We start from the raw sequence: 15,374 nt of genomic DNA, 5'->3' as shown, positions 1-15,374 counted from the left end.
GGGTTTTTAAATAAAATAATAAGTTCATTACTTTAAAAATGTTATCAAGTGGAACAAATGGAGGCATTTTTTTTATTTATTTGTTCATTCTCTCAATCATCATTTACTGAGCGGTTAGCACGTACTGTACCGGGGACGTAACCAACTTGCAATTTACAATCCAGTGGAAGAGATAAGACAACAGAATACGCACACATGAGTCATAAAAAAAATGCCACAGAAATGGGGACTGTGCAGAAAATAGAAATGGAGGAGGGGATTCTGTGGACAGGCTTGTCAGGAAGGGTGGAGATTTGGATGACAAGAAGGATTTGGTGCTAGGAAGCCAGAGGCAGGACATCTGCACAGAGGAGACCACCAGCACAGAGCCCAGGAATAAGAATGGCCAGTAGAATGGGCGGAGCAGAGATAAGAAAGGGCTGGGACCAGAGACAAGGGAGTGGTGTGAGAGGAGACTAGAGGAACCAGATGAGCAAGGGTCACCTGACTGAGGTGGAAGCAGTGCCCTCCCTGTAGGATGCGGGATTCTAAGTCGAAGATGTCCTCCTTATGTGCTGTCAAACAGACTACAACTCATAGCGACCCACTGAATGCCACATCTGAACCCTGCTCTATCCTGTGTCATCCTCATCGCCTCTGACATCCTTGAGCTCTTTCAGTCATTATGTCGACTCATCTCATTGAGGACCTTCCACTCTTTCACTGACCCTCCACCTTTCTAAGCATCATGTCCTTGTGCAAGGACTGGCCTCTTCTAAAATGGAAAGTATGTGAAGTGAAGTTTGGCCGTCTTTGTCTCCAAGGAGCACCTGGTTATACTTTTCTCCAAAATGTTATTCTTTTGGCAGTCCATGGGTTATTTGGGAGCCCTGGGATTCTCATTCTTCTCAGTGTTAGCCATAATTTGTTGTGATGTACACACACATGGCTTAATTTATCTTTTTAACAGATCTCTCTGTCTGAGCAGAAAATTGAGGACTGGGGTGCAGATAAGAGTACAAGAGTGGATACAGAACAATGAAACTCTGAAAGATGGGGTAGCAGGCACAGATCAATAGTGATTAATTTCATGAGACACAATGTATAGGAATGATAGTAAGAAACACTATATGAATGAAAAAAAAACCCACCCAAAAATAAAATATGTATGTATATAAATTAAATTTCCAGTTATTAAAGCCAAAAGCCAAAAATAAGTAAGTATATTTTACTAACCTGAAAAGAAAAAAAAAGTGGATATAGAGTTCTTCTAGAAGGAAGCTATTTGTTGGTCTAGGCATGATGACAGTGGTTTGACCTAGAGCAAGGTTTCTCAGAGGTAGCAACACTAACATTTTAGGCTGGAGAGCTCTGTGGACCTGATGGATAGAAAGTTATGCGACCAAGCCAAAGGTGGGTGATCTCAATCTGTGGCCCTCAGGCCTGGTTTTGGTTTTGGTCAAACATTCTTCTAAGTGGTATAACACTGGTCCGTCCATTTGCTATACAGAGTTAATGTGTGGTTGCTGTGATGTTAAACACTGTGACACTGATGCATCAAATGCGATAATGGTTACCCACAGTGGACAGTGTCTGGTGGAGCTCCCCAATTAAATAAGCTTGGAAGCAGGATTGGCATCCACTTCCGAAATAACTCTCCTCCAGAAACTCTATGAACTTGGGGAAATGATGAAAGTTATATATACAAGTGTTCAGGTCTTTTATTCATAAGGTCCCTTTGACTCGTCTATGACTCGATGGCACTTAACAACAAACAACAACATTGGTCTGTAGTCGGGGCTGCCTTGCACAATGTAGGGCATTCAGCAACATCCTGGCCTCTACACATTAGACACCAGCACAATGGCAAATGTCACCTGGATGGCAAATACCCCCAGAACTAGGGGTAACAGTGGAGGTAGAGAGTAGTTAACAAAATCTCAATTTGCTCTGGAAGTAGAGTCGGCAAGACCTGTGGGTACAGAGGGTAAAGGAAAAAGAAGGGCCAAGAACAATGTAAGTCATAAAAAATGTTTTCAATCTTGAAAATGTTGTGATAACATAAAAATACCATTTAAAAAAATAAACAAAAACAACAAAAAATCTAGCTTCTTTGGGGTTATTCCCCTCCCCCAAATTACCTCTCTTCCTTCCTCATTCACATTCATCTCATGCAGAATGGTCCAGATGGAGGGGTGGAGACAAGGAGCTAAGCAGAATTCTTAGGCACTGGGGTGATTGGCACTTTCCATACTCCATTTCTTGTTGAGTATGTGGAGTGAGGGGAGCTGGCTCTCACCCTAAAACACTGTTACCAGCTTGCACAAGGCAAGTGCTACACAATCCCAAGCTAATTAGCATCATCATTTTTAAGCCCTTGAAGATCTCAGAAAAACACTGCATGCTCTAGAAAAGGTGTCAAATAACAACTCATTGGCCCCCAAATCTGGTCTAAACATGTCACACCTGGGCTGAGGTTGAAAAGCTAAGAGTGACTCAGAGATGAAGCAATGCCTCTCAAAGATCAGTTAAAGGTCTGTGCTAACCATTCATCGTCAAAGCAGCTGGGTCAACAGGCAGTTGGGTGAAGTTTGAAATCCAAAAGTAGCTAAACTTCCTAGTGCCAGAATGTGCACGGCACAAAGACAGGGGGCGCTGTTCACCCAGAACACAATTAAAATCTCCCTCCTGGAACAGTATAATACAGGAGCCCTGTTGGCAGTACGGAAGTGTGGGTCCCTTGATTAAAATTCTTAGTGTTGTCTAGGAAAACATTTCTATAATTCAATAATAACAGAAATAAAGCCAACACAGAAAAGGACATGTTGACTCCTGCTTTGAGAATATGAATTTAATCTTTCAGTTCTGCATACTGAATTCCTTATGATATAAAATCTCGTAACTGTTTCTCAAGTCCTAAAGAAGAAAGAAGTTGAATGTTTCAGGGAAAGCAAGAAAGGAAACTTTAAGAAGATGACAGGATTCTCTAAACCTTGAGTCTGGGTCTTTGTTGGGATAATTTTAGCTCCTGAGAAAGAAAGCAGCTTATAGGCAGGTGGTACAACCAGGTGGGGTGGGTACTAATTAAGCACTTCCTAGCATTGTAAACCATCATTCATCTGTCGCTTGCTGTATTGTGGTGGCTTGAGGGTTGCTACGATACTAGATATTATGCCACTGAAATTTGTCCATGGTGGACACGTTTCAGTGAGGTTTCTTTTTTTTTCCCCTATAATTATATTTTATTAATTTTCATAAACATTTACAGAGATTTTGGGTTTCAATTCATTCATTGTTGCACTATTCTCTCTACCCTCCTCCCAGTTTGTTCTTGTCCAAATGCCACAGTGCTTGTCAAAGCCAGTTCTGATTAATCTTCTTTGTCTGTGTGTCCTTTGTCAGTGATGTTTCTGGACTAAGACAGAGTAGGAGGAAAGGCATGGAGATACACCTCCAAAATTTAGCCAGTGAAAATTCTATGGCTCACATTAGAATATTGTCCAATATAATGCTAGAGGAAAAGATCACGAGGCTGAAGGTACTAAAAAATACAGTAGCTGTAACAATGGACTCAAGCAGACCGGCAACAATGAAGATGGTACAGGATCCGGCAGCATCTTGTTCTGTTGGACTAAACTAACAGCCAGCACTATAGGCTGGCTCCTGTTACAACGAATCCCAAAGGACTGCTCACATTCCTTTGTACAGAGGAATTCTGTTGTCTCAAAGGTTCCTTGAAAGAAGAGCCTTATTGTGTAGAAGTGGGAGGTAGAGAAGTTGTCTGGTCCTAGAGACATCTGGGGGATTGGCCTTGACTCGCACAGAATCTGACGTGTGGACAGGGCTGCGGCTCGTCTTCCTTCTGAGAGGCAAACATGGTGAAATAGGAAGTGCACGGGACTCAGAACCCGACCGAAGTCAAGCTTTATCCTTGCCCCTTCCAAATCATGCGACTATTGCTGAAAAGAGCCTGGGTTTCTTCACTCCATAAGGCATACTGGAATGGGCGCAAAATTTATCTTAACATTTTTTGTAGGTTTGAAAAACACTAAGTGCCATGTAGGTATATGGTATTTTATTAATCTCACACAGTAATTATAACAAGTGCTCCTTTTCAGGGAAGTGACACTTCAGAAAAATCACATCCATAGTGTTTTCCTCTCTCACACAGTAACACCATGAGGATACAAAATCCTGTCAGTTGCAAGAAGGTACTCTAAGTCAATGTGCTTCTTACCCATTTCTTCCCTGTCCAGCCCTTGACAGTCTCTGGGTAATGCAAATGACTAACATGTTCAGCTGTTAACTGAAAGACTGGAGTTTCAGGTTTATCTAGAGATGCTTTGGAAAAAAGACTTCATCATTTACTTCCCCAAAAACTCAGTCTTTGAAATGCTAAGGAGTACAGGTCTACTCTTGACATATACAGACATAACATGAGTAGAAACTGACTCAAAAGTAACTGATTTATAAACCCTTCACTATTCATTTTTACTAGCAAAGACAGGAAAACAGTGGTACCTCAAGACTCAAGAACTGGGGAAAAGCTTCAGGAGTTCTGGCTTGGGGAAAAGATTCTGGGGTCCCAGGACCACTCACCGTTACCACCACGTAGAAGCACCATATCACAGAGCTGAGATGAAAGACTAAGAGTTGTCCAGATTCATTGAACTTGCTGTGCTTGACCTTGGAGAGATGAAGTCTTTTGCTGATTTTCTAAAGTAAGAGGAAAAACCCATAAATGAAGAAACAACTATACTGGTACCCAGTAGGTTCAAAACTTTCTGGCTGAACACCGTCAGATATCTGAAGCCAACCACAACCTAAATTTTAAAGGATAAAACTACTGTGTGTACAAAGTGCTAACTTAAGACAAGGATAATTTTCAAAGTAGAAATAGAGAAAGCATTTTCAAATATGTTAAGTACCACAGTTTATAGGGACATTAAACTCACTGCTAAAGAGTTGTTTTCTACTGCAATCCCAGAGGAACACGGTTCGAATCCACCAGATGCTCTGCCAGAGAAGGAGGGACAATCTCCTCCTGTACCAGTCAGATCTGATTTGACGGTACACGCACACAAAATAATAAAAATTTAAAAAAAAAAAGAGTTGTTTTCTGACTTAGAACAATCCTTCATCGGGTTTCTGAAGCTATAATCTTTACAGGAAGTTGTCTTTCTCTCACAGAGAAGCGATGGATTCAAACTACTGACCTTTCGGTTAGCAGTCCAATACATTACACAGGCTGCCACCAAGGCTTCTTTACAAGGACATTGGCTTGTCATATTTCAGGCAGTTCTTTCCCCACATAATAAATACTCTGTCCCATATGTTGACTAAAGACGGCTGTGAGACTGGATGGAGATCAAAGTGTAGAGGTGGAAGGCAGTCAACGGAACCAATTTAATCTGCTGCCACTGAACTGAATCTGAATCACAGAGACCTCCCAGAATAGAGGAAAACTGTCCCCCAGAGTTCCCAAGAGTGTGTCATTTTTAACGGAAGTAAAGTGCTCTTTTTCCTTTCCAGTTGCTGGTGGGTGCAAATTGCTGACCTTTTAGGTAAAAGCCTAGCACTTAACTACTTTGCCACCAGGACTAATAATAGAACCAATGAGGGCATGGAAATTAGGGGATGAATGGACTCAGAGGAGCAGGTTTCCTCCCTCGTTGAGCACCTTCAACCAAAAATGTTTCCCCAGGTTCTGATCTCAGAATTCAGGCCCATCACTTACATCTAAAATATACTCCTGAACCACAGCATGCAAGATGATGGTGATGAAGATGTAGAATAAGATGGTGACCAGGTCTTTCGGCCCATAGTGGTAGTGTACTGTCTCGCTGTCTGTGGAGGAAACAAGAACAATCACGTCAGTCCCCCTGAAGGGAGTGCTACACATCACAAGGAAATGCTGGGTTCAAGGCTCAGAGCAAGCTGACAACACCCAAGTGTTGAGCACACGTCCTGGCCTCTCTGTAATCAAAGACATGATATTTAAAACAGAATGTGCCATCAAATACTTTCCACAGCTGAACACAGAAATTCCATAAGACCCAGCTATTTCACATCTTGGAATATACCCCAAGAAAATGAGAACTGAGGCACAAATGGAGACTTGTACACCAATGTTCGTAACAGTGTTACTCACCATTGCAAGAACACGGAAACTAGTCCAAATGTTCAACCACAATCAAATCGATTGAGAAATTATAGTACAGTCACACAATGGAATACTACGCAACATGCAGGAGCAAAGACTTTGTAAATTAACTTAACTTGGGAGGGACTGAAAAGCATTATGCTGAGTGAACTAACTCAGTCCCATAAGGACAAATACTGTATAAAAACATTACTGTAGAATGAGTATGAGGATCCGTGCTGGGGGAGGGTGGAAGCAGAGGGGTGAGGACGGGGTGGGGGGGAGCAGTTATTCAGAGAGTTGTACAATTTGGATGGGTGTATGGGGGTGAAGGAAATGAGAAAGATCCAGTGTGAAAAACAGTATATTCAAACTTTGTAAATAAACCAGTATGAGAGAGAGAAAGAAGAGAGGGAGGGGAGGGGAAGAATGGGGAGGGGAGAGGAAAGAGGAGAGAGAAAGGTTTTCCACTGGCTTTAACCCTAGACTTGGAAGAATTTTAGTCCCAGCCTTCTATTTTACCCATGCATCTGGCCGTTGGGCAGGGCCAACAAGGACAGAAGCAGGCACTGTGCCATATTTGTGATGACAGCCTAGTGGAGGGGAGCCGGAGCCAACCTGTCTCCACCACTGGCTCCTCCACTCCCTGTCTGAATGACTGTGGATAAGCAACAAACCTCACTGAGCCTCAACTTCCTCTTCAGTAAACTGGGACAATGGTCACACATTATCAAGGAAGTGAGTGTGTGAAGAGCGTGGCCTTCAGACTGCCTGACTTCACACCAAAAACTGTCAGTCATTTCCTGTCTGACCAGGGGGCGCCTCTGTGTGTGACATTTTGTTTTCTCATCTGGAAGATGAGAAGAGTAACAAGTTTCTGTACCAGAGTTATTATGAGAATTAGGTGAGTTAGTAGATGCAAAGTTCAGGACTGGTACCTGGCTCATTGCTGTTGTCTTGTTGGTCATGTTTCGCTGTCTCTGACTTGTGGTGATCCCATGCACCATGGAGTGAAACACCACCTACTCTTGTGCCATCCCCCTAACTGGTTGTGATCGGGAACACTATGAGCTGTAAGGTTCTCATAAACGAATTTTCAGAAATAGACAGCCAGGCCTTTCTTCCTCACCCATTTTAGACTAAAAGCTCTGCTGAAATCTGTTCAGTATCATAGCAGCACACTAGCTTCCAATATCAGAGAGGCAATGGCCGTGCAACTGCCAGAAAGGGATTCCGAGTCTCCCCCATGGAACGTGAGAATTCTGCCACTAAACCAACAGTGAACATCTTACCTTGTATATGTTGTTGTTGTTATGTGCTGTCAAGTTGACTATGATTTATAATGACTCTATGAACAATAGCTCTGAACCCTGCCCTATCTTGAGCCAATCTGTCTCTGACACATCTGCCCCCAATGTCACAGTCACTGTGTCAATCCATCTCATCCACGGTTTTCCTCTCCTTCAGTATCCCCCCCACCCCCTGCGCCCCTTCCAAGCATGATGTCCTTCTCCAGGGACTGGTCCCTGCTGCCAGCATGCGCAGTATATGTGACATGGAGCTCCACAATCCCTGCCTCCAAGGAGCTCCACAATCCTTGCCTCCAAGGAGCAACCTGGTTTCACCCTCTTCTGTTTGTTCTCTTGGCAGTCCATGTTCAATGTTGTTGTTGTTATGTGCCACAAATGCTCTGAAACCTGCTCTATCCTGTGCCAACCATAGTGTCTCTGACACACCTACCCCCATTACCCCAGTCACTGAGTCAGTCCATCTCTCATCTAGGGTGTTCCTCTCCAGAGCTGTCCCTCCACCCTCCCAAGCATGACGTCCCTCTCCAAGGACAGACGCCCAAAGTATGTAAGACAGAGCTTCAGAGTCCTTGCCTCCAAGGACCAGCCTGGTTTCACTCTCTCTAGGACAAAGCTGTTTGTTCCCCTAGCAGTTCATGGTATATTCAATACTCTTCTCCAGCACTACAGCTCAAAGGTATCGATTCTTCTACCATCTCTACTCACTATCCTGCTTTCTGATGCATAACAAGTAATTGCAAAGACCATGGCCTGGATCAGGAGTACCTTAGACTTCAGACTGACGCTGTTGCTCTTTAGTAACTGGAGAGGTCCCTGACAGCAGACTTTCCCACTGCAATTTCTTGAGTGTTGATCAGTGTTCAATACTCTTCTCTAAAACTACAACTCAAAGGTATTAATCGTTTTGTCATCCTTAGTCAATGTCAAGCTCTTAGATGCATACCAAGCAACTGTGAAGACCATGGTTTTGATCAGATGCACCTTAGTCTTTAGATTGACATCACTGTTCCTTAGCACTCTGGAAAAGTCCCTGAAAGCAGACTTTCCCAAAACAATAAATCTTTTTATTTCCTGATTGCTGGTGGCAAGAGTGTTGATTGTGGACCTGAACAATGAACAACCTAATTACTGCTCCATCTATCATGATGTTGCCAATTGGCCCAGTGGTGAGAATCTTTGTTTTCTCAATGTTGTGATGCAATCCATACTGAAGACTACAGTCCTTGACTTTCTGCAGTAAATACTTCAAGTCCTCCTCAATTTCAGTGAGCAAGGCTGTGTCATCTGTATAACCCAGTTGCTGATGAGTCTTCCCCCAATCCTGATATCACATTTTTCTTCATAAAGTCCAGCCTTCCACATGATCTCTTTCATACACAGATTGAAAAGGAATGGAGACAGGACACATCCCTGATGCACTCCTTTCTTGATTTTGAAACACACAGTGTTTCCTTGCTCTGTTCTGAGGACTGCTTCCTGCTCCAAGTACAGGTTTAACATGAGCACAATCAAGTGTTCTGGGATTCCCATGCTTCTCAATGTTAGCCACAATCTGTCAAAAAACCTACCCAGCCAAATGTCTTTGCATAGTAAAAAAAAAAAAAAGTCTTTGCATGGTCAATAAAACATAAACAGACATTCTTCTGGTATTTTCTGCTTTCAGCCAAGATCCACCTGACATGGGTAATAATATCCCCAGTGCCATGCCACTTCTAAACCCAGTTTATATTTCTGACAGTTCCCTGTTGTTGTACTGTTCCAGTTGTTTTTTAATAAATGTCAGCAAGATTTTGCTTGCGTGTGATACTAATGACATTGTTCACTAATTTCCATATTCTGTTGGCACTAGTTTGAGAAATGGAAAAAAAATATGGACCTCTTCCAGTCAGTTGGCCAGGTAGCTGTCCTCCAGATTTCTTGGCACAATCTGGTGAACATGTCGAGGGCAGCATCTACTTATTGAAATATGTCAATTAGTATTCCTTCAATTTCTGAGGCCTTGTTTTTTGCCATTCTTTCAGAGGAGCTTGATTTTCCTTCTTCACCACCACTGATTCTTGATCATAAGCTGTTTCATTAAATTCTACTATGCCAGCCAATTCTTTTTGATATAGTGACTCTGTGTACTCTTCCATCTTCTTCTGCTGCTTCTTGGATCATTCAATATTCTTCCGATAGCATCTTGAAGTATTGAAACTTGAGGCTTGAATTTGTTCTTCAGTTCCTTCAGCTTAAGAAATGCAAAACAAGTACATCCTTTTTTAATTTCTAACCCCAACTCTTTACACATTTCATTATAATATTTTGCTTTGTCTTCCAGAGCTGCCCTTTGAAATCTTCTGTTCAGCTTCCTAACTTCCTTATTTCTTCCCTTTACGTTAGCTTCTAAGCGCTCTGGTGCAATATACAGAGTCTTTTCTGACATCCACCTTGGTCTTTTCTTCTTTTTCTGTCTCTGTAATGACCTTCTGAATTCTTCATGGAGGATAATCTTGATATCCTCCCATAGCTCATCTGATCTTCATTCATTAGTGTTCCAGGCCTCATATCTGTTCTTGATATGGTTTTAAATTCAGGTGGGACAGACACAAAGTCATATTTTGATTTGGGGGGATTTCTTTCTTTTTTTTTAAATATACTTACATTTATTGTGTTTTTAATGAGTTTTCATCCATTAACTGTGGCATAATTTCCTCCCTCTCTTCCAGTCCACTCTGTGATACACCTCTTATTCTGGATTGTTGCCATACATATCACGCCTAATCACATATTCCTTTTAAGCAGTTCTCTCCGTCATCTGTTTCAATGTAGTGTTCATTATCTATCCACTCTTTTCCTATCCTTCTAACAAACCCCCATGTCTGTTTTACTTTTCTTTAGCTTCAGTTTGAACTTGCACCTGAACAGCTGGTGGTCCGTTCCACTATCTAGTTTTCACAGCTGATATGGAGCTTCTCCACTGATTATTTTTCACAGTTGTAATCAATCTGATGCCTGTGTATTCCATCAAGTGAGGCTCATACGTAGTCATTTTTGTGTTTTTTAAAAGGTATTATAATCATGTAAAAGGTATTATAAAATCTTTTTATTAAAAGATATTATAAAATAATTTATTATATAAAATGCTATCATTCTTTCTCTAGCCTCATTTCGTGTCACCAAGTCCATGTTTTCTGACTACTCATCTTTCTTCCTTGTTCCCAACTTTTGCATTCCTATCACCAAGTATTATTAATGAATCTTGGTAGCATGTTCGATCAATTTCAGACTGCAAAAGCTGGCAGAGATCGTCTACTTCCTGTTCTCTGGCTCTGCTTGTTGATGCATATATTTGAAAGGTAGAGGTATTATCATGTTGTCCTTGTATCCGTATGGATTGTTGCTGTAAACTGTTGAGGCAGATCTAACGCACAGCTGAGTCTGTGAGGGTCAGTGGGTTTTCAGGGACAGTACCCAGCATGGGAGAGACTGCCTATCATTCTCTCACAGAACAGCTGGTGGATTCAAATTGAGATTGTAGCACAATCTCTTACCACTAGGCCACAAGAGCTCCCTACTGCTTATGTGTTGTTGTGTACCACCAAGCTGCAAATGAACCAAAGCTGACCCCTCCTGCAGGTTTTCAGAGGTAGTTAATTGCACGGGAGAAGACTGCCTAGCCTCCGGCAGAGCAGCTGGTGGATTTGAACTGCATACCTTCAGGATTGTATGGCAGCTTTTTACCACTAGGCCGCCAGAGCTCCCCTGTTATTATCTTTATTGGAGCCACTGGGTTATTGTGAGAATTAAGTGAAATAGTTTATATAGATGATGCTAAAAACAGTGCCTATAATTTATAGACAGTTTCGTAAATGCTACTTAATAGTAATAAATGATAGAAAGAATCTCTCAGATTCGCAAGTCTTTGAACGCTCTGTTAGTGCAGCCTCTCTTTCTCCCTGGACAGGGGGTACTTTTACCCTAGTTCTAGTTAACAGGCTCCAGGAGGCTCACAAATGCCTGCCTGCTTCTCTGCAAACCCACCATCCCCCAAGCTGACTCCTTCCAGCTGTGGAGTACTTGCCCTGAGTCACACACACATGAGTCATCGTGAATTGCTGGGATGTATTTACCAGAAGGTAGGCCAGGGTCAGTCAGCTTCAGTGTGGCCATCAGAGTCCAGCTGATGACTCTGTACAGGGTCCAGGGTCACTCTGGAGTCCACCCACAGCCTCAGCCACCCTGGGCTGGGAGAATGTACTGGTGGGCAGTTGTCAGGGGGTGAGCAGAGGTGGGGAGTGTGGTGAGAACACGATGAACTTTGAAATCAGCCAAATTTCTTTTTCTTTTTTTTTGCCCCTTTCTCTCTCTGTTTTACAGACTTAATCTGAGAGGCACTGGCTAACTGTTGGAATATGGATAGGAAAGACACTGCCCTAGCTTCAGAGTATGTAGTCCAGCAGGGAGACGGACGGCTGAATGTGCAATTACAATGCAGAGGTGCATGCTAGCCAAGGCAGTAAAGGGCCTGACCTTAGCTGGGCAGGTGGTAGTGAAGTGATTGGTGCAAAAATGGCAAAATATGGGACTGAAGGGTAGAGTCAGAGGAGTGCCTGGGTGGTGCAGTTAACAGGGCAGGCCACTAACAAAAAGGTCAGAGATACAAAACTGGCCAGAGGTGCCTCGGAAGAAAGTCCAGGGTCACCAACTTCTGAAAAAGCAGCCGCAGGCCCTTGAAAACTCTATGGAGCCCTATCCTATTCTGATACCAGTGGGGTCTCCATGAGTGACAGCTAGGACAGCTGAGCATCTGAGTGGATGTTGAGAGTGAAAACGTGGGCTCTGAATATCAACTGAAGGAGGCATCTGGGCCAAGGAAAACAAGGGTGAAGCTGGAGCGCTGGGGAACTGAGGAGGCTGGTGTGTGCGTCTCGGTATGACTACCAAGAGCTTGGGCTTTGTCCTGAAGGTGGTGAGGCAGAATCAGAGAATGCAGAGTCAGGTAGTAAAAGGATGAAACCTGTGTTTTAGGAAGTTACTCTGGCAGCAGTGAACGGCAGCAAGCCCGAAGGGAAGAGGCCAGTTAGGACCATGGGCCACGTGGTCCAGGAAAAGAATGTGGGGCCTGACTTTATTTTTTTTCTTTTTAAATTTTTGGTTGGTCACTGATTCTTCTAAGGATCCTCTTGCTACCCAAGCTAGGCCTCCTGCTCTTTCAGGGGGCTGCCTGGATCTTGCATAGGTTCTCAGAAAGAATGGCAATGGTTTGTCTGCTAGTAATGTATTATCATTTGGTTTACAGTTTATTTTATATAATATTTTACTATGTTTATGGTGAAAATTTTTACAGAAAATTAGGATCCCTGTTAACAGTTATTCATACGTGTTGTTCAAAGCCATTGTTTTCATTTCTCACGTTTGCACACTCCTTCCCTTCTCAATGTTTCCTAACCCGTGATCTAGTTTCCCTGCCCTCTTATCTTGCACCTTTGTTTTAGAATAATTGTTGACCATTTGGTCTCATAGATGATTTTTTTAAAAAAGCATGGCCTCCTTTCATTCATTAAAACACCAGGTTTGAACACATCTCTGAGCTATCAGACCAGCAAAGTGACTGACTGGGAAGCCCCAGCAAGATGCCAATGGGGACCAGGGTGGGTCATAACTGAAGTGGCTGTGGAGTCTCAGAATAAATCCTTTCAACACAGAGGCCCGCTGTAAGAAGCAGGTAAGATTCTTTACTTCCATAAAGAAATAAGCTCTCAAATGTTTTTCTTTAAACCTACCAATCTCTTGGGTCTATTGTGTAAAACTACACTTTTACAGAGACGACAAATATAAGAAATATTCACTTTCCTCCCAATCTTATTCAAAGAAAAACTATTAAAACTGAAATATACAGCAATCGACAGACAGGCCCAGTGTCAGGGCCACACTGGAGAGAAGGGGTGGCTGTGTCCCATTAAGGATGAAGGAGGAGAGGAGGGGAGGGGTGTTGCCTGCTGTGACTGGATACTCAGTTTTTATTTTAAGTTGGTGACTACAGCGAAAACTTTAAAAACACTGTTAAAAGCCAATGCGATACTGGCCAAATAAAAGTACATTTGCAGGCCAACTCTGACTATGGGCCACAATTTACAACCACCCGCCTAAATGAACACCAGTGACTCCTGCCTTTCCCAACCCAACATTCGGTGGGTCTTATTCCAACATACTTCTATGGAATATGTCAAAAGCTCTCAAAGTGGGTGGCCATACCACTGCCATCAAAAGTGGTAACTGCTTTGTCTATCTTTGATCACAGCTGCCACTGAACTGATTCCACCTCTTGGAGAGCCCATGTGTGTCAGGGTGCAATCACCCTCCAGAAGGTTCTAATGGCTGGATTCTCAGAAATAGATCACCGGGCCCTTCTTTCAAGGCTCCGCGGGGTGGTTAGTTCCTCTTTTCTGGTTAGCTGTATTACTTTCGTTTAGTTTGCATGAACTCCTGAACAGAGTTGCTGCTGTACGCCATCAAGCCGACTACAGCTCACAGCAATCCTAAAAACAGCAGATGAAAACGTTATCCCATCTTGCATCATCCTTATAATCTCTTCCATGCTCAGACCTAGGATTGCAGTCACTGTGATAACCCATGTCTTCTTTTAAAAAAACAAATCCATCATTTTATTTATTTGCTTTTCAGTATGATTAAATCCTCGAGGGATACAGCAATACATGGATTCTGTGCCCAATGGCCTTAGCAGGAAGGTTGCTCCGCAATTTGGCCTGAATCATGCCACCGTTTCCATGGACACGAGCTACTTCTCTCCAGATTTCTCTGGTTTTGTTAGGTCTGCCACCAGGAGTCACTGTATTATATTTTGCTTTGTAAACATAGGCACATCTCTTACCAAAACAGAATTCTGTTTTATCACGGGCATAGACACCTTCAATTTTAAGAAGAGCTGAGTGCTCCCTCTGGTTACGAAGACCTCGTTTATAGCCAACCCAGGTGGCCTTGCACCACAGCCTCACAGCCACCTTTGCGGTTCAGAAGTCCTGTTCTTGGGAGGCCTTCATGGGCTCCAAGATGGTGAGGGGTGGAGGAAGCGATAATCCTTCTCTATGATGGCCTTCCCCCCTTCTGCAGACCTTCTACTCTTTCCAGTTGTTGTTGTTGTTAAGTGCCACTGAGTTGTAGAGACTTAGAGTGGCCCTGTGAACGAAAGACCTGAACACTTTTATATAACTTTCATCATTCCTCTAAGTTCATAGGGTTTCCAGAGGCAAGCTGTTTCAGAGGTAGATGCCACTCCTGCTTCCAAGCATGTTTTAATCAGAGAACTCCACCGAACACTGTCCACCATGGGTGACCATTATCACAATTGACACATCAGTGTCATAGTATATAGCATCGCAGCAACCACGAATTATCTCTATACAGCAAATGGACAGACCAGTGCTCTACCACTTAGAAGAATATTTGACCAAAAACAATCAAAACCAAGCCTGAGGGCCAAAGATTAAAATTACCCACCTTTGGCTTGGTAGCATCACTTTCTATCCACTAGGCCAACAGAGCTTTCTCTATGTTGTTGTTAAATGCCTTTGAGTCATAGATGACTCACAGCGATCCTATGAATGAAATACCTGAACACTGTATAACTTTCATCACTCTTCCCAGTATGATGTATTTTTCCAAGGACTGGCACCTTCTGACAACATGCCCAAAGTATGTGACGCAAGGTGTCACCCTCTTTGTCTGTAAGTAGCACCCTGGTTGCACTTCCTTTAAGACAGATTTGTTTGTTCTTTTGGCAGGCATGTACTCTTTGTAAACAAAACAATTCAGAGGCACCAATTCTTTTTCTGACTTCTTTATTCATTGTCCAACTTTCAGATGCTTAGGAAGCACCTGGAAATATCCGGCTTGGGTCAGGTGTACTTCACCTATCACATTGATACCCTAGCTCTTTAACA

At 42.9% G+C, this 15,374-nt stretch overlaps 1 protein-coding gene across 1 annotated transcript in view; it reads right to left on the bottom strand.

Moving 5' to 3' along the window:
* TRAM2 (translocation associated membrane protein 2) overlaps window positions 1-15,374 on the bottom strand; it is a 107,789-nt gene that overhangs the window by 14,340 nt on the left and 78,075 nt on the right. Inside the window, exons 3-4 of the mRNA XM_006902816.1 lie at window positions 5,717-5,826; window positions 4,579-4,695 (exon numbers count right to left, since the gene is read on the bottom strand). Coding sequence (XP_006902878.1) covers window positions 4,579-4,695; window positions 5,717-5,826 — 227 coding nt within the window. The remainder of the gene's footprint in view (window positions 1-4,578; window positions 4,696-5,716; window positions 5,827-15,374) is intronic.

The sequence above is a fragment of the Elephantulus edwardii genome, unplaced genomic scaffold, assembly GCF_000299155.1.
Source record: "Elephantulus edwardii isolate Elephantulus edwardi_28Jun2011 unplaced genomic scaffold, EleEdw1.0 scaffold00455, whole genome shotgun sequence".
Classification (NCBI taxonomy): Eukaryota; Metazoa; Chordata; class Mammalia; order Macroscelidea; family Macroscelididae; genus Elephantulus; species Elephantulus edwardii.
This window is presented reverse-complemented; position numbering and strand designations above follow the sequence as displayed.